This window comes from Narcine bancroftii, chromosome 4, assembly GCF_036971445.1.
Source record: "Narcine bancroftii isolate sNarBan1 chromosome 4, sNarBan1.hap1, whole genome shotgun sequence".
NCBI lineage: Eukaryota > Metazoa > Chordata > Chondrichthyes > Torpediniformes > Narcinidae > Narcine > Narcine bancroftii.
This window is the reverse complement of record NC_091472.1, coordinates 84,525,192-84,544,777: the sequence shown is the minus strand read 5'-3', so window position 1 is coordinate 84,544,777 and position 19,586 is coordinate 84,525,192. Positions and strand designations below refer to the sequence as shown.

The 19,586-nt window shown below is 36.6% G+C and overlaps 2 protein-coding genes across 6 annotated transcripts in view; one reads left to right on the top strand and one right to left on the bottom strand.

Moving 5' to 3' along the window:
- Nucleotides 1-19,586, top strand: part of macrod2 (mono-ADP ribosylhydrolase 2) — a 1,543,249-nt gene that overhangs the window by 270,345 nt on the left and 1,253,318 nt on the right. The window lies entirely within an intron of this gene.
- Nucleotides 2,819-18,538, bottom strand: flrt3 (fibronectin leucine rich transmembrane 3). Of its 2 annotated transcripts, none has more exons than XM_069930399.1 (3): nt 18,348-18,538; nt 6,613-7,399; nt 2,819-5,669 (listed from the first exon to the last, which is right to left on the bottom strand). In XM_069930399.1, the coding sequence occupies exon 3, from the start codon at nt 5,610-5,612 to the stop codon at nt 3,627-3,629; it is 1,986 nt and encodes a 661-aa protein (XP_069786500.1). In that variant the 5' UTR covers nt 5,613-5,669; nt 6,613-7,399; nt 18,348-18,538; the 3' UTR covers nt 2,819-3,626. The 2 variants fall into 2 exon arrangements, with proteins under 2 accessions (XP_069786500.1, XP_069786501.1); XM_069930400.1 differs by having other exon boundaries at nt 2,819-5,627.

Here is a 19,586-nt window from a genome sequence, read left to right as displayed (position 1 = left end):
CACCATTGGGAACTAGGGAGATTGAAATGGTTCATCCTGGAGCAGAAAAGGCTAAGAGTGATCTAGATGAAATGTTGAAATTCATTGTTGGTTTTTGTAAACTACCAGCAGTAATCTTATATCTTTATTACCAATCAAGCTAATTATAATATGATAATTATAAATGACTGAGACAAATCCAAAGAGGCCAATGCACACATTCAAAAACTATCTAGAGCCTTGAGGAGGGTGCTTTTACAGTCAGTCAGTTATATATGACACTAAATGAGGGATGATGGGGGGGTGGTTTGGAGGTGGTGCAGCAAGACAGAGTGAGAATTGAGAAGCTGACTGAATTTCCATTTGGTCCAAAGTAAGCCAGTGATTGTTGTAGGGTCATAAGTTAAGAGAATCCAGAAATCTCAGGAGGCTTGTGAATTGTGCTCATGCAGCCTTGCTTCTGATCTGACTTGGGTGACAAAGCAATAAAATAAATGGAAAATATGACCGTAGGAAAATGAGGAAGAAGTAACATGTGAAAATTATTGCAGTTTTGCAAGATTTCTTTTGGAAGTAAAATTTGCTCTAATCCAGTGGTTCTCAACCTTTTTCTTTCCACTCATGTACCACTTTAAGTAATCCCTATGCCATTAGAGCTCTGTGATTAGTGAGGGATTGCTTAAGGTGGTATGTGAGTGGGAGAAAAAAAGGTTGAGAACCACTGCTCCAGACCCAATTGTTACTAAAATATTTTGCTCGAGAAAAATTGTCATTGGCCCATTTCCTTTGGAGTTATGAAACCATGCACATAATGAGTCAATTAGGTACAATCAAAACTATGGTTTTCAAACTTTTTTTTCATCCACATACCACCTAGAGCAATCCTTTACTAATCACAGAGCACATATGGCATAGGGAACACTTAAAGTGGTATGTAAGTGGAAAGAAAAATGTTGAGAACTACTGCTCTAATGTCTGCATTCCTCTACTTCTGTCTTCTTCTCATCCCCAATATTTATTGCTCCCGATATTTAAGCTGTTGGCAGCTTAGCATTCAACCTCAATCTTCCTCAATCACTCTCTGTCCATCAAACTAGCTTTCACCAATCCTATTATGTTCTTGGGGTTTGGTGACAAATTTGTTTAATAAAGTTCTGCAAAGTCCTTTTGGTATTATGTATGATACTGAAAATGCCTCAAAGACAGTTATTGATATTGTTACCTTGCCTCAAATTATAATTTGAGCATTAAGTTCAGGTTTAACAATAAACATCTTCATTTATTTAGTTGTGTATAATTTTAAATAGTTGGGACTGTATTATCTGTTCATCCATTAGTTTTCCAGATTGGTAGCCTTGTTTGCTTATTTAACAACGGCTGAAGTTCAGAAGTAATTCTTTTTCAAGTATTTATGTTGCCTTGAGTACCTAACTGCTCTATAAATCCTGTTTTTTGGGGAATTTCTTTCTTTCTGAACCTTAACCTACATGGTCCAAAACTGTCCTTCAAATGCCAAAATCAAAATTAAATGAGGCAAGAAATCACTAAGATGCAACTAGAAGATAACATACTGTATACCTCAGAGCTCTTTCTTGATCTGGCTTTCATAAAGAGGGGATTGGAGTATAGGAGCAGAGATGCCCTCCTGCAGTTGTACGGGGTCCTGGTGAGACCTCAACTGGAATATTGCATGCAGTTCTGGTCCCCAAATTTGAGGAAGGACATACTCGCTATAGAGGGAGTGCAGTGCAGATTTACAGTACCTGGGATGGCAGGATTGACATATGCTGAAAGTTAGAAAGACTGGGCTTATATGTGATGGAGTTTAGACATGATTGAGGTATGTAAGATTATCAAGGGGCTAGACAGGGTGAATTCGGATTACATGTTCTCAATGTTGGGAGATACTAGGACCAGAGGGCATAGTTTAAGAATACAGGGAAGGCCCTTTAGGACAGAGATGAGGAGATTTTTTTTTAGCCAGAGAAGTGTGGATCTGTGGAATGCTTTGCTGCAGAGCGTGATAGGGGAAGATTCTCTGGATGTGTTCAAAAGGGAGTTAGATAAGGCTCTTGTGGGCAGGGGAGTTGAGGGTTATGGAGATAAGGCAGCGAATGGATACTGATAGTGAATGATCAGCCATGATCTGAAAAATGGCAGTGCTGGCTCGACGGGCCAATTGGCCTACTCCAGCACCTATTGTTTATTGTCTATTGATCCCCATTTACAGTGTAGTTAATGGGGATCTGACCAATTTAATTTCACTCAGATCAACCTGAATTTTATTCAGCATGTGCTGTATATGGTTATATGGTTATATGGTTATGGTTATATCCCTCCAATATTCAAAAATTGTAAATCCCAGCAAGTTAACTCCTTACCAGAATAGGAGTAAAACATGATTACTTCTGAAATCTAATTAAGATGTCTTCACCATTTTTAATTTCCCCCAAATATGAGCAACAAAAATGTATTTTGTATGTTGTATTACTTAAGAACATAGATGTCTCATCTCGACCAAAAATAAATCTGAATATTATTGTGGTCCGACACAATAGGAATTGCAACACTTTAAGTAATGGAAAAACTATTTTACAGTCAATGTATTATTCAATATCGTTTTATTGATGGTAAAGGTCATGATTTTGTACTCTCTCTTTATTAAAATGTGGGACCAAACAGTGAAAAAACTGCCTCTATATCTTTTAAGGAATCATATGCCTGAGTATTTTGAATTGTACCAATTCACAGGCAAGCCTGTGAAAGTTTCTCCTGTCTCCGATTATTGTTTTCAAGAAATGCGAGCAGTCTTTGTGTCATTAGACAAATAACTCAACAGTTTAATTTTGTTCAGTTTTATTCTGCAGAACGACCACTTTTATCTCATTGACAAGAATGGAGTGAAAAAAAATTATCGTATTTTAAAACGCTGAATACAATTAACATTTGGTCAAGGCACATACAAGACTGGCCAAAGGGCTAACAATGCACTTTGGTTTAATTTTATTTTTAAAAAGTACCTTTTCTTGTGGCCATAAAGAAGTCTGTGATTCCAAGTCTAAATGCAATAGCAAATAACGTATACCATAAGGTGAAATTATGTGTTATAACCACTATCAAATTTCTGGTATTGAGTTATTTCTGTGCAACATACTTGGGCATGAACAACATACATAGTTTCCTCTTAAATCCCAAATCAAAATTCAGTACACTATTCATCTGCAAGATACCTACTCTCAGTAGCAAGTAAAAGGACCTGTGCTTACACTACAAGGTTCTCAAATACACTTTAAAAAGGTCTCTGAATGTTAGCACTTGTAAGAAAACCACCTTCACAACTGACAAGCAACCTCCCATCAATAGAACATGAAATTTAATTTTTCTGAAATCTTTCAAGGTTATCAAAGAAAAAAATACAAATTACTAGAAGTTACTAAAATATAGAATTGCAATTGGTGGTCAGATATCCGAACTGCACAATTCAGCAATAATCACCTGGATACTGCAACTTTATTGATACAAAGTTCATTAAATATAAATTATATGGCATAATGTGCAGTCATGTTTCCTCCAGTATTCACAAATCCAGTGTTTCCAAGTAATACAGCCAATTTTGTAGTCACTTTCAGTTAGCTGTTCTGCAATTATCACGAGTGTGAATGATCTGAATCTGGTATTCCACTGTCCCTGTAGCTTCTGTTACTACTGCTACTTTCACTGTGGTTGTTTTTGTACAAACTCATCCCATTCGGTGGAAATATAGTGTGTATTACAAATTCTTCTTTCACTGCTTGCTCACTGTTCATTGGAATCATCTGAAATGCAGTTTCTCTGATTTCTAAAATTGAGTTGTCCTTTTTGGTTCCAGCCTCCGCATAATCATCATCCTTCCTTCTCCGCCCTCTGTTGTACACACAATTCTTTGAGAAAGGGGTTCCAGTTCTGTGTAAGTAACAGCAGACCAGTGCGAGTAAAGCAATTACCACGACAGCCACCGCACCCCCTATGATGCCTGCCAAAGTCAGGCTTGTGTTTCTGTAAAGTTCCTTCTCCTGCTCCCTGTTAAGGGTGGTTGTAGGGTTGTGTGTCTTCAGGGATGCCGTCTCTGTTTCTGTGCAGACTGGGGTCTCATCCAACAGATATACATTGCTGGCTTCCATGGGAACCATACAGATGCGGTAGAATGACTCTGGTTCAAGGGCTGTCAGTAAATATTCACTTCTCTCACTGTGCACAATGGTTTCAGTAATAGATCCCAATGCAGGATTATGTCCCATCTTGAGCCAGCTGAGCCTGAGTGCCGTCAGAGGCAGGAATGTCTTCCAGGTGATATGAATAGTATCTACACTCACAGATTCCACACTGAGTCGCACAGCTATGCCCCCAGCAACATCTGTAGGATGGTAGTAGCCATGGTGCCTTTTTTTCCCAAATGGCTGTTTTGTTTCAAATGAAGGCCATTGTCCATGTGTGGCTGGTAACAGAACTGAAGTCACAGGGATGCGTGATGTGGAGGTGAGGATAGTTTCTGAGGTGATTTCTTTGCAGCCAAACATAGCAACTGCAAGGTCCTTAATAGCCATGCCTCTAACTTTCTCAGGTGATTGGCACATCAGCCCACGGGCATTGACACCAGTTGGAAGTGAGTGAAGCCAATCCCGAACCCACCTCATTTTGCACCCACAATACCAGGGGTTGTTGCGGAGTAACAACTGGGTCACGTTATTCAGATTATCAAAGATTCCCTGAGGCAAGTGGGTTAAATTATTATTAGACAAGTCTAACCGATGTAATTGTCTCAGATTGGAAAAGGCATTGGTGGGGATTAAATTAATATGATTTTCTTGAAGGTGGAGCTTCTGTAAGCTTGTTATGGTTAGAATTGGGGGAGAAGTAAGAACGTTGCGTACAAGAGACAACTCTATAAGGTTCACAAGGTTATTGAAAACATTATCTTGGAGCCCTTGATTACTTAGCAAATTCCCATCTAATACCAAACGTTTCAGGCCAGTAAGCTGCCTTAGGGCATCCTCTGAAATCGTGGCAATACGATTGTCATCCAGTCTTAACTCTTCAATAGTGCTGGGGAGTCCAAAGGGTATACTGCTGAGATGATTCCTTGACAAAAAAATTAATCTGAGATATTTACTCTCTCTAAAGGCGCCTTCTTCAATGCTAACGGCAGATACGGAATTATCATCCAAATGCAGCCTTTCCAAATAGGGTATTTTGGAAAGGGAATCCAAGGAGATTGCTCTTATATTGTTTTCCTGCAAGTGAAGTTCTTTAATGTATTTTGGTATATTGGTGGGAAATTCATCTAGACTATTTCTGTACAAGTAAATAGTTTCCACCTTAACTAAGGTCAGGAGCTTCCTAGGAATTCCAGCATTTTTAATTTGATTGTTCTGTAGGAAAAGGGTTGTGGAGTCCTCGGGAATGCCGGTTGGTATAGATGTTAGCCCTCTGTCATTGCAATAGACAAAACCTCGATCGCACCGACATACTGAGGGACATGATTCCACAGTGACAGACTTCATCATTAGTCCAAGAAGTAATCCTATGCCAGCCCATGTAAACCAACTTGAGATCTTGCTGGTCATCTTCAAGGGTGTTTTTGATTGGCAGCACATTTAATCCTTCAAAATCTAGAAGGCAGAGAAAAGATGCATCTTTGAATATAAGCGAGGCTGTAGAAAAATAACAGCAACAGTTTAAATAAATAAACAGTTGATTTCAATCTTTAAAAATGCCAGTTTTGCCAAAAAAATTATGCTTTGAAATCATTCAGACAAGACGTACCCCATCAGTTCTTTCAGATAGTTTCCCACCAACTAAAGATTCTCACCTTCTTCATATCAGAATTTGAGGCTCTCGGTCATTTTGTGATTTTTGTTGGTTTCTGATAATAAAGATCAGTTGTTTTTATTACAAGCTTGCCTCTGGATCTGAGGTACCTTGGTCACCTGTATTTATACTTTGTTTTTTTTTGTCAAAATGTACTAAGTAAACACAAAATATTGATCACTGTTTAATAAAGACATTATTATGTCTATTAATCATAGCTCAATGTAGAATCTAGTTTAATTAAATATGTAGTCCATGGACACCTGAAAGGAACTTGTATTTCTGCTGCTCTTAACAGCATTTCAAAGCATTGAAAGGCAAGTTAGTACAGTACTTTTTTATCATATGGTAATGTTGGAAATGTGGATTCTAGTTTGCATAGAGCTCCTAAAGATACCAATCTGAGAATGATCATTGGTTTAATTGATTCTGACTAAGGGATAATAGTATAATAGATCGAAATATCCTAGGGCCTTCAGGATAAACTTTGGCTCAGTTATTCCTTGAGGGGGAAAATAGGCTTGTTGTGCTCAAGGATCTAGTTTGGCTCTGAGATGAGAATGCCATGGGAGAAATTATACTATTATTAGAGCACCAAGAGCCCTGTTGTTTAGTTGATTATATTTTATGTTATATAGAAAGTTATTTACTTGTTAATGATTCATACCAGCATCCAGAAGAATGTTGTAATTCAAACTTCAAATAACCATAGCCTCTACAAAATACAGTCAGCATTGTTTTATCACAAGTGTTATCTATACTCGAGTTAAAGGAAAGCAACCTTACCACATTTAGTGCATCCCAGAAAATCTTGTGCTTGCCAAAATAATCTCAGAACACAAATATTACATTTCCAGGTAGTATTTCCTTTCTTGCTGAAAGGTGCACCAGTTTAACTCCCTCCAGTAGAGCGGCTATTTTCTTTTGTCTTGATGTTTACACAGCCGATCCTGATTTACATTCCAGACCACCTGACTTGTCCCCAATCTTTCAGTGAACATGCCAAAAAGATTTGCAACAGCAAGATTAGCAGATAAAGATTTTTTTTGCTTAAAGGAACTCTAATTTTAAGTCGCTCTTGGGGAAGTTGTGCTTTGTTTCCTTTGATTCTTCACTTTATATTAAAGAGCTGAGACAGTTGTATCTCTTGTTTTCCACAGCTGCCATTTGAATTAGCCTTTTTGTGCATTTGGAACACTCTCTGTAGTGTGATGAAAAACAGTAATGTCTAAGTCTACATCTGAAGAACTGTTCACCCACTGAAGCTTTACAATGATGTTTTCAATCTTGTAGTTGCTAAGGAGGCTGCAAAATTTTAGTTGGTCTCAAGATGTGCATTGAAGGGTTAGTGGCCTTGGGGATGATTTCTCTTTTGTTTTATCTTCTTTCCTTTGAGGAAAATTTCCAGTTCCTTTAAGACAAAATTGTATATTCCTGGGACTCTGAGGATTATGTTAACTCCTAAAGCCTCCCACCTGGAAATATTTTGCTTTCAATCAAAATGCTGTATCAGGTCTTTCTCCTTCATTGTTGCTGAATTTTCAAGAGAATATTCCTTCTGCCAAACTTAAACCTGTGAACAGAATTGAAAATGGCAATGGGTCACAGACTGAAAGCACAATTTTGATAAAGCTTCAGCTGACATAATTAAAGCTGAAAGCTGTATTTCAGACATCAATTACTCCTGGCATTCAATTCTGATAGTGTCAGCGGCTAGATGAAATAGCCTGATTACTACATGATGAACAAATCTATCTTACCAATATGCTTCAGTTGTGGGGGTGCAGCTCACAGCAAGAAATCACCTTTGGCAATTAATTGGCAGATTTTTGTCTTGCATTCAGTGCACAGTGCTTGTGGTTCAAGAAAATGGTAGTTACAGTCAAAGTCGGCAGTTTTCGTACTTGCCAATACCTGCCTCGACCATTTTATAAATAGTACAGGAGTCAAGCAGCAGGCTCTGCATGCTGTTATATCTCTGCTCCGAAAGCCAATATGGATGCTTATAAATGCTATTGTTTTGTAATTCTTTCTTGACTGCTTGGAAGCTACTTTTATATTGAAAGGGTATTAATAAAAGGATAGTAAGCAAACAAAATATGACTTTGTGGAATGCTGCTGCAAGAATTTGAAATAATGAGTTTTCCTGGAGCATATTTAGAATGATATCTTTTGCCATTAATAATGGTGGTTGGATCTTTGAGAATCTACGTTATTCATTTCATTGGTTTCTCCAACTCTTCTCAGCCTGACCTGTCGCATAAGTATTGGATGATATTGGATTAAAATTGAAATCCCTGAGCATAAAATTGCCAAGTATGACTCACCTTGAGAAAGTCTCAAAGTGATATGCAGGCTAACCAACAGTGCAGAATACTGAAAGCCATGTTAGGAAATGGATGAAGAGTTTGACAGAAACCAATCGACGACCAAGCCGGAGGAGCAAAATAGCGCACTTGGACACCAAACTTAATGCCCAAAAACATCAACATCTCGCATGATATGCAATTTCTGAAAGCTTTTCAAAAAGTAAATTATATTTAGGACCATCTTGCTTTAAAAAAAATAGTACCTTTCACAACCCCTGCTTTTGCAGTAAATTAATGGCTTTGAATAAAGTAATTTATTGAATAAAGTAAGCAATATGCCACAAATAGTGAAGCCCCGTATATTTATTGCTGCTTGTGACATTCATGATGGGATAAATGTTGCAGGCCATGGGGATAATCCTCCTGCTCTTACATGAATTCTCTATGTCAGGCTGAGAGACCAGCGCGAACTTCAGTTTAATATTGCATCCAAAAGATCCTATCTTCGGCAGCATTCTTACGTGTTCAAGACTCTGGAGTGGGATTGAAGTTACAACCTTTCAATTTGGAGGTGACAATACTAACTATCTCGTGGTTGGACTTTTGTACACAAAAGATATTTGATGAAATACTCGAGCCCTTGATGTACTGGTTGTGTAGTTTTATTTTTGCTCTATAAGGTATAGCGATGTCTCCACGATTGTGTTTTTACTCTGATATTTAGTCTTGCTTTGCATTTAATGAAGTACAGGAACATTATTTTTGTGACTCCAAAGTGATATTGGGATAAATCAATTCAATTGCCAAGTGGGAAAATAATCCAACAAAAAATTGCATTTTCATACATTTTTTGCAACCCGAGATTTTTTTTAAACTTTGCCATCTCAAGGATGTAAACTAGTACTTAAAATTTCTCATTCCTGAATGCCTTCCTTTCAAGGTGTTCAGAGTGCTGACCATTCCTTATCATGTGAGGTGATAATGCAATCAAGATTAATCATCCTCTTGACCTTCCTTCGATCAGGAATCATTGGGCAGGTGAATCTGGGCAGGAACTTGTGCTTTGCTTGGTCTGGTGACATTCTACTTCAGATAGCTGAAACATGCTGAAGGCCCAGTCACTTAAAGCATGCACTCACAATTATAATGTGAATGTTTTTAAAAGATAAAAAGGCTTCAATATTCTGCTGTTCTCAGAGTTGATGCTTTTTAATGTTCTTTACATGAGCACATTTGGTTCAATTTACAAGAGCAAAGTCTCTTTAATCAAATTCACTTCAAATGAAATTTACATTTGGAATTAATTGATATTGTTAGTTGCATCCTTGAGTCCCTCCAGCACTTTCTGTGTTGTTCCAGCTTTCCAGTATCTGCAGACTTCTTGTTTATCACAAGGCCACTAGCCTTAGTCTAATTTCATGCATATACTGCTTTAAGCCTTATGTCTAAGAGACTAAGAAGCTACTTGACAACATGGCAATGTAACTGAAAGAAAACAAGACTTGCATTTGTAGAGCAATGTGATTTGAGGATGTAACAAACCACCTTTACAGCTTAGTCACAGTTGGAATGCTGAAGATTGAGCAGTCAGATTATGTACGTTGTCAACTCGTTTAATCACCAATTAGATAATGATGACTAATCTGTTTATGGTGAGATTTACATATGGGTGAATATTGACCATAATATTGAGATAATTCCCCCTACTCCTTTTTAGAATACTATCATGGAATCTTTGGATCCTTCTGGAAGACCAGGCATGATGTTGCATTGACATCTCTGACATCTCAAAGCAGTCCTTCAGCACTGCTTTGGGGGTAATGGAATCAGCTGATAATTTTGCACTCAAGTCTTTTAAATGGGATGAAAACTGATGTCCAAACAACTTACTGGATTTTGCTTCTCAATTCAAAGTATCTTAAAATGTTTAAGGACCTCTTTATCTTTTCGTTCAGCAGGGGTTTTTTTTTGGTTTTTTTTAATTCGCCCAATTAAAATTGTGCATAGAATGCTTATGCTCCCTCTTTACCCTCTAAATGTTTTGTTGTTTTGAAACTGTGCATCAAATGTTATTCCATTCTTGAATGAGTTTCTGAAATTCTTGTGATATTTGTGTTATCAAAAATGGCTTCTAAACAATACATTTGGATAAAAATTCTCAGGTGAGCTCCTCTAGTTTCCTGGAGATGCTGGAGCCTTTAAATTTAAATTTAGACATACTGCCCAGTGAAAGGCCATTTTGGCCCATGAACCTGTGCTGCCCAACCTATAGCCAATTAACCTGTAACCACCCAGGATGTTTTGAACAGTGGGAGAAAATTGGAGCCCCTGGGAAAAACCCATGCAGACATGGGGAGAACGTAGAAACTCCTTACAGACAGCGCCAGATTCTAACCCCAGTCCCAATCGCTGGCACAATAAAGGCGCTGCACTAACCATGCCACATTTTTATTTTTGAAATTTAAACTTAATGTTATGTAACTGTAATATAATTATAGGATTATCTTGCACAGGCTGTGGCTGTTCAGTCCATTGCATCAGTCCATCTGTTGAACAACTTTGGAAGTCTGAGCAATCCAAGTTCTCTGCCCTTTGCCCTGAGAAATCTAAAAGGATAGTTGGGAGAAGGACTGACCATTTTCTACCATCCACTTATTTTTTTAAAAATTATTATTATTTTTATTATTATTATTAGATCCCAGTCTTCAGTTCTGAACTGATAATCCAATTTTAAAGTAAGAGATACTGCCTCAATTGCATATTATCTTTAGCACCTTGGTATCAGGAATGATTACATCGATAATACTGTGCTTGAGGACAAATGTACACCAGTTCTTTGAGAGGTACTTCAGTCAAATTATAGATTATAGTTATTGGAGGACTTCTCATTTGCAACTGTTGTAATTGTAAATTGTAAATTTTGTAAGTGCAACTATTGTAAATGCTGCCTTAACACAGCTTGATCTAAAATAAAATAAAATAATCTATTTTTTTTTCCTCTTGGAATGAGTGCAATATTTAAAATTTACCATTACAATTCTGTTTGGAGGTTTTTCAAGAGAAGGGAAATACTCCTTTCTCCATTAATTGGACATTATCTAGCTTGTTTGGTCCACAGATAGTACAATGCTAATCCTGTTTTTTTTTTATCTGCTGCTCTGCTATTCTGTCACCTATTTCATGGCCTCTTTCCCACTATCCAGTTCCCATATGGTGCACGGCAGTGCAGAGTAAAATTGGGTGCATGGCTCAGGCAGTATGTAAATTTCTAGCATACTGGCCTCAGCAGAGTCAGCACACTTTGGTGTTGCTGTTGCCTGACTGTGAGGTAGATTCAGAACCAGGAAACTTAAGACTTTTTACAAAGATCAGAGATTTATTTTTCACTCTAGATCAAACATACAACAGAAATCACTTTTTAAAATCACTGGAAGTTGATCTATTGAGAGAGCTAGCATACATTTAAAAAAAATATAAACATGCTTGTCTCTAAAGTTAGCATTAGGGTTAAGATTTTGAATTGCAAAGTATTTCAAACAAGTTGTTAATGTGTAGGATATTTTTGGTATTTTTAACTGTTGTGTTTTTTTTTGAGAGTTCTGCAGCTGAACAAGGTGAAATATTTGAATACAAGATTAAAGTTACCTTGGACTTGATTTACTTGTTCATTTGAGGGCTAAATCGGCCACCTATTCTAAAACCTATAGATCCCAATGGTCTGGGTTTTTGAACTGATTTGACAGTTGTGTTTTTCTGAATGCCAATGGTCCCCTTCATAAATGAATAAAAAGTTTGCCAGGAATAAAGAATTATGACACACATTGTTTATTTTTGGTAAATTCAAAATAGCAAATTTGCATCCACAATTTCAATTCCTGCAAACTTTATTTTGCAGAACAGAACATATTGGGCTTGTGGGAAAAAAAAAACAATCTTTTGATATATGATCAAAGGCTTCAAATAGCAATTAATGCACTCTGGAGGTGACTTGACAGGGCTTCAACATCCAGTGTACTAAAGTTGCTTGGTGAGACAATCTTTCAAAATTATGTCAAAAACATTTGAGCCTTAAATGATGACGACATTGAAACAACCATACTTAGTTACTGCAGTATAGTTAGAATTCTGTGAACACCGAAGGTCTAATGGCATCTTTATAAAAGGCTTAAATGCCTTAAATTGGTTTCTAAAACTTGTCACATAAACCCCCACTGGCAGTAATGTTGTTCCAATGGCAAAGAGTCTGTTTTGGTTAAAGTACTGAAACTCATTAAGACGGTGTACCAAATGACTTATTTTTCTTTCTACGCTCCAAATTGTAGCAGGACAAAACACACAACAGTTCTTTGAAAGTAGACACTGCTTCTAATTTGCAAATTCGTGGTTATGGTTTTGATTTTCATAAAGCTCTCCTTAACTTGCAGGCTGACAGGCCTTGCCCTGCCATTCACATCAATGTCTTTGCATTATCAAAAACTCCAGTGAACCTAACCAAATAAAAGTGGGGAATCCTGCTGCTTCTCTCGGTCTGGCCTTCTCCAGAGCTGTCACTCACCACTCACTGTAATGGTGTTTGTGGTGCACATTTTAATGAACTCTCTTTGTGCAGGTACTGTCACCTAATCTCAAAGCACATGGTGTTGGCTGTTTTGTTTAAGCAAATCTGTTACTTATTGTTGAGGTCTGATGGCAAGTGCCAAGTAGAAGTGAAAAGCACAAGGATGTAGTTTTTTTTAAAAATCAATCAAAAGAACAGTCAACTTAATTATTTGTACTTTCTTTCAAAGTAAGCCAATAAATAGACATTTAGTTTAGTTCACTCTCGTCAGGAAAAAAGAGCTTCCTTTTAGACGATGGTGCAACAAGCAAGCAAACAAAACAATTAAAACAAAGCACAAAACCATTAAACCAATGCACAAAGGAAACAACTTTGCTAAAATAATTAATGCACACTGTGCACTCTAATTCTCCAATAAAGGTGAAAAAAAGGCAATAATTTTTTCACGTGTGTTGCGTCTTCTCAAAGATTTCTGAAAGCATTCCTTTTTTAAACCTCTGTCATTTCACCAGTTGCTTTAGGCACTTGTTTGGTTACATCTATTATTATTAGTAATACATTTAGCTCGATGCTGCAGGTCAAGAGCAGTTGTTTAAGAGCTTCAATTTTTATCCCTGCTAAATTGTATCTATTCTTCTTCCTCCTCATGGTGACAAGTTTCTCTGTTGTAATTAACATCTTCCCACTTCTATAGACAGCTTTATATGTTGAGACCAATAGAAATGATTCTGTAGTGCTAGTGAGAGCACTTCCCATGCTGTATATTTCTTGGCATGATATTATAGTTCAATCACTTCCAGGAAAGATTAAACTTCATTATGAAATTATTGCCTCAGAGAAATAAATAATCAGGCATACTCATTTGGAATGTGTAGCCTTTATTGTTTCAGACCCATGTTGTGCTGCGTATAAGCAAGTCTTAGTTAAACCTTATTGTACATCTTCCAGCATTCCAGTACATGTACTTTGTAAAAGTTCATAACTTAATAACATACTAGATCAGGGGTGACCAACCTTTTAATTTTTAATTGAGACATACAGCACAATTACAGGCCATTTCAGCCCAACGTCCGTGCCCCCGGTACATTCTCGTGGGCTGAAATGGCCTGTTACCGTGCTGTATGTCTAAATTAAAAATTAAAAGGTTGGCTACCCCTATATCATTAATAAATATAGGCTCATTAATGAATACACCATCATTAATAGGATGCAGTTCATCCAATGCAAGGTGGTACAATTTCATGTTCAAATTAGTAAGAAAAATACTTTGACCCAACAGGCCCAGCAGCATCTCATCAGTAGCCTGCAAAATCTCATGACCATGGCACAATTACTTTTCATTTCTAAACAGTTCACATTTTATTTCCTGCTGCGTGTAATAACTGATCTGTTATTTTTTTTTTCCTGAGCTGCAGTAGATTAATGCATGTCTTTTACAGTGAGTGTTGTCAAGGATAATAAATGACAGAAAAAAAGTTATGGGTTGACAGTTTAGTTTTGATTATGCAGTCTGTATAGAAACTGGAAGGACTCTAAATGTAACATGTAACTTTGATGTTTCATTTATGTTCACAGCGATTAGAAGTAATTGTATGTCTTTTACATACAAAAGAAAAATCTCATTTTTGGCAAAGAATGATCCTTTCTGATTTGTTAGATTTAGGCTGCACTGCTTTATTGTAATGGTCACCATGTGTGAATGTTCATCACTTTTCACGATATATCATTTCAATTTTTCTAATAAAGTTGAATATCTTTATAGAAATACTAAACAGCTATTTTTGCAATACGCTTGAATTGGTGTTTGGTTTATTTTGCAATTTTGAATCTGTCGACTATCATGCCTGAACTAGTGCATTTGTAGTTTACAGAAAAGGTGTCATTGGAGAAATATTGATTGAAGTGTTATCTAATATCTTGCTTTGGTCTTTACTTGGCTTGCAATAACACCACATAAGAAGTTGGTATGCTTCTCCACCATCTATTTTTAACGTCCTCGATCCTGATGGATGGCAAAAAATGAAGAAGCTTCCAATTACATTCAAATATGAGATTTTGCCTCTGGATTTTTGGAGCTCCTTAATCTAGGAAATTCTGCTATTGATGGAAGAGAATAGGCTTGTTTTTGAATAACAGTGCATTAATTTCATGATCATATTTTGGAGTTGGTTGTGAGCAGAGGTTATCTGTGCATAGACCTCATGACGCTTCATTAATTTCACAAGTCATTGTTAAATTGAGCATTTCTAAAAACAAATGGTATGTTATCTTTTCAGTTATCTCTGTGCAGTTGAACAGAGGAATAACTGATGGTGTCAGTTTCTTGTGTGGGAATTATTAAGTGCCAGTGCTCCAACAGACTCCGTAAAACTTCTTTCATTCTGACTACAATCAACTTACAGCCGGGTATGTTCTTCAGGGTTATCAATGTGATATTAATTGTGTTGATTGCTAAGGACTATAACTGAAGGTTGTGGATGTCTCAATGTGTTTCATTTGAGAACGTTTCTCTGCTTTAGAAACTGATTAAATTTGTGAGCAAAAACACACAAATTAACTTTCAGAAGCAGATTTTATACTTAAGGTATTTTAACCTGGTTAGTGTTATCCTGCAAATTTAATTCAATTTTCTCATAATAACCAATCTTAAAACTGTGAAATTTACCCACAGATCTTAGAATAAGCACATAATGCTTTTGTATTTTCTCCATGGTGGCAAATGGGATAGATCGATCCCAGTTTCTTACCACTGGCTGTGTGGCACTATGGTCTTCAACACTGTTTGATATAAAAGCTTATTGTCATGAAAATTCTAACTTGCTTCCGCCACTTAGATACGCCAGATATCCCAACAACAGCATAAATTAAATTACTGTAATACATTCACGAGACAAAAATAAATTTAAAAGGATAGATAAATATTTACAATTGCAGTTTGTGAAAAACAGTGAAGTTTCCATAGTGCAGACTATTCAATAGTGCTACTTGCTTTATTTCTAAGGATCTTGTACCTATAAACATCAGAGGAGAGAACAAAGGCAGGGTTTGTGCCTCAAGTACAGGGGAGCTTTTTGTGTTTTTTTTTCCCTCTTTATAAACTCCAAATGAAATACCACAAGCAAAGTTAAATCAATCTCTACTGGTTCTCCAGTAGAGCTGACAGAATGCTATGCTTGGAAAATGAAATACCATCCATTATATGGTGACATTCTTTCTGTCACTTTTTTTCTCCTTATTTCAACTGATATCCTTTGTTCAAACCTCATGTTTTCACTGTCTTCTCACCATTAAAAGATTGCAGTAGTCTTGAAATCTGAAGCCAGCTTGTACAAAGAGATACTGGTGACTTGGAAATGTATGAGAGCTTCTTCAGTTCAGTGTTCTAATTGTCACTTATTAAATATGTGATTTTTTTTTCCCTCTGTGTGTCTGCTTTCACGTCCTTTACATTATTGTCTTGCATATTAAATTTGATGCTTTGCAAGGTAATAGCTCCTGTGGCATTAATTGATCTTTTTAAAATTATTTGTGTGTGTTTTTTTATGCTAGTTGTAAACACTTGTATTAATGTTGGGTTCCATATTTTTGAATAAAGTTTCAATAAAATATTACTTCCCGACTTTGCTACAAATAGCATGCTAGAATTCTGATGTTAATTTAGATATTTAATTCGAAGAGCAGACATTTTACTTACGTTACTCATTTTATTTAAAATAGTCCCAAAAAAAAAGGATTTCATGAATTCAAACATTCTGTTTGAAAACAAATCATGTCAGAATGAAGCTCAAGCATGCAAAATCAGGTAATACCCTTTTTAATTAGAATTTTGTAGCTTAAAAGTTTCAAGATCCTAAATCTCTTCCAGATTTAGCTAATCAAAACAAGCTGGCTTGACAGCATGTTCAGAGATGAGGTCAAAGACTCTCATGTTTTCCTTCCTTGCAAGGATGAGATTTTCTTTTCTGTGGTTGGAAGTGGTTGCATTTTATCCAATATGGCTTTTGCCCACTTGGGGGTGGTAGGTACTGGAAGATGGTCTCCTGACAAGTCTCTCAAATCAATGCTTACTGGTGGTGTTCATTTTAAATTGCTTTAATTTGGACAAAACCTTCTGTCAAAAGAATCTACAGCAATCTTTTGTTTGGAAAAAAAAGAATTGCAGGGCAGTTGATTTCTTTCAGCGTAACTTCCTGTGCTGTTTACATCGCTGTTCCAGACTTCAGCCATTGATGCATTTTTACCAGAGAGAAGCTTGCTTAAACTCCTGCTTTCTCTTTGTACAGCTGCCAGTTTTGTACACAGTTGGGAGTAATTTATAATTGTGTTTTGGTCCCGACAGTTAAATAATAAACCCTTTGTTGCAGTACTACCTGAGGCTGTGGATGTTGAATAATTGGAGATTTTCCTCTGGTTTGTGAATTTGGGTGTTACTGTGGGTGGTGGAAGATGCAGAAGAGGAAATAGGTGGTGTGGTTCAATAAAAGAAAAGGCTGAACTCAAACCTTCTCTATTCACATTGGATATAATTGTGCTGTGTTTAGTTCAGTACAAATGATTTTTTTCCATTGTCTTCTTTGTAAACCATGAGTCCAAAAGTAATAATCGTAGAAGAATGTGAGAATACTTGTCTAAAAATATCTTGGAAAAAAATGCAATTTTACCCACCTTGAAAATAAAACTGCAAAACTTCGAGCCCAATACTAGTAGCTAGGCTTCACAATACATGCGAGTAGCTATGACTTGTCGATACTCAGACTGGTTACGCAAGAAATAAAAACTTTATGGCCGAATTATTCTGGTTAGGCGACTCGAGCTAAATCATGAGAACACAATGACCAAAATCCAGTTCAGATTTCTGCCTGCTTGTTTCTGACTAAAACTGATGTTGACCAAAGAGTTTGTTTATCACAATGGCATTAAATCAATGGGCATCATTCCATTTTCGGAGTATTTTTGTGATTTTTAAAAAATCTTCGACTGGTGAGTTGTTGATACTAAGTATGAAAGGAGAAGTATGAATAGATGTTTCCTTTCAAGAAAATATGTTTTGCTATCAGTTTGGTAAAGGTACTTGACTATGGTGAGATGCAGAAAGCACTGTTGCCTTGCGTTAACAAGGTTTCATATGTGACTAAATAGTTCAGGTGATACGCTTCACTATCCACTGGTGATTTTTTTCATCATTTTCAATTTTTCACCCACAAGATTAAATAATCTGGAAGATACCCCAAATAGAAGTGTAGGAACCAATAAAGATAAGGGAATGCTGAGGATTTAAAAAGGATAGAGTAATAAATCTGTATCTTTACTTCAATGTCATTTCTACTTTGGTGCAAAAATTTTGTTATTCTCTCTCTTTGATGATGTCGATTTCAAACCTCCTCAAATTAATTGGGCAATGATTCTTTACATTTTCTGCTTTAATATACTAGTCCTGAAATCCTATTGATTGTAACAATTAGAATTAAAATTCTAAAGTCAGCCTTATTCACATCATGTGTGGGTGTTTTTTATATATATATATATATATATATATGTGTGTGTGTGTGTGTGTGTGTGTGTGTGTGTGTGTGTGTGTGTGTATATATATATATATACATTATTATTATAAGCTATTTCTAATCTTTGTTATGAATGTAACAACAAACACTTACCGTTTAAAAAGTTCAAGCATCCACCATCTGTGAAAACACCAGTTAATTATTCCAGCTTAAGAGAAAGGAAAGGAAGCCATCAATTTGTCTGTCTGAAACCAAACAGCAAAAACAGAGGGAATCTCTGCCTTGTACCATTCCCATTCAGTCCTTGTGCACTGTTACGAGTGGGAGTAGTCAGACAAGTAGAGCGCTCCAGAAATTCTGAAGTTAAAGCTTTGTCCAGCAGTAATTGAATAGACTGATGAGGTCACAGGTAGGCAGGACTTGGATGAGGTAAGACGCTTGATTCATGCACAGGCAAATACATTTCAGACACTAGAGGGAGTCAAAGCAGGGGGAGTGGTGGTGGTGATAGTGAAAAGTGAACAAATCTTCAGATAACAGTTGATAGATTCCAATTTTAATTTGCTAAAACATGGGCCTTACTAATTAGTGGCATGTCTATTTGCAAATCTAACTTGCTAACAATGAAATAGAAAATAAATTTGGAAAACATGATAACATATTAAGACAGTAGAGTCCTTGGGCTATAAATGATAGTAGATTGCAGCAAAATTTAAATGAAATCTAATCCTCTTGATCAGCATTTGGCATACAAGAAGCATGAAGGAAGGCTATTCTCTGAATGCCACGTTAATTCGGCCAAAAAGCTTTCAGAAAATTAACTTGCAAATTATTTCTACCCCTTGCCCAATTCCTCACAAACTATGTTTTTTTTCTCTGGGAAGGTTTCAAGAGATTTTTAAAACATAACTCAAATACAACCAATCAAAACTTTATTTATTCAACCCTTTGTTATCTTCAGTATATTTGTCTGGACATTGACTTGTTAGATTGTCACACATTACTATCCAAGAGGAAGGTCAATAACTGATTAAAAACAATGTTTCATTTCAATTGCTTTGTGATTTCGAGGGATGCCAAGGCCATTTTATGGTCAAACTTTAAATAACCTCTGTGCCTTTTGCATTGGCCTTTAGGTGACAAATAAACTAAGTGCCTGCAATACGAGCGAAGATTTGGATTGTCCCTTGCAAAACTTATTCACAGATCATCTTGTTTAGTTCATTGGAATTTCACAGGTAACTGTGCAGAAATTTGCTGTTGTGCTTTATGCAGAGAGTCCCGCATCGGACTTGTCAGCCACAAACGAGCCTGCAGCTGACGTGGACTTTTTACCCCCTCCATAAATCTTCGTCCGCGAAGCCAAGCCAAAGAAAGAATAGTTAGCTCTAA

Excerpts from the sequence above, each read along its gene's own strand:
- flrt3 (XM_069930399.1), bottom strand. The coding sequence starts at position 5,612 with ATGTGCTGCCAATCAAAAACACCCTTGAAGATGACCAGCAAGATCTCA.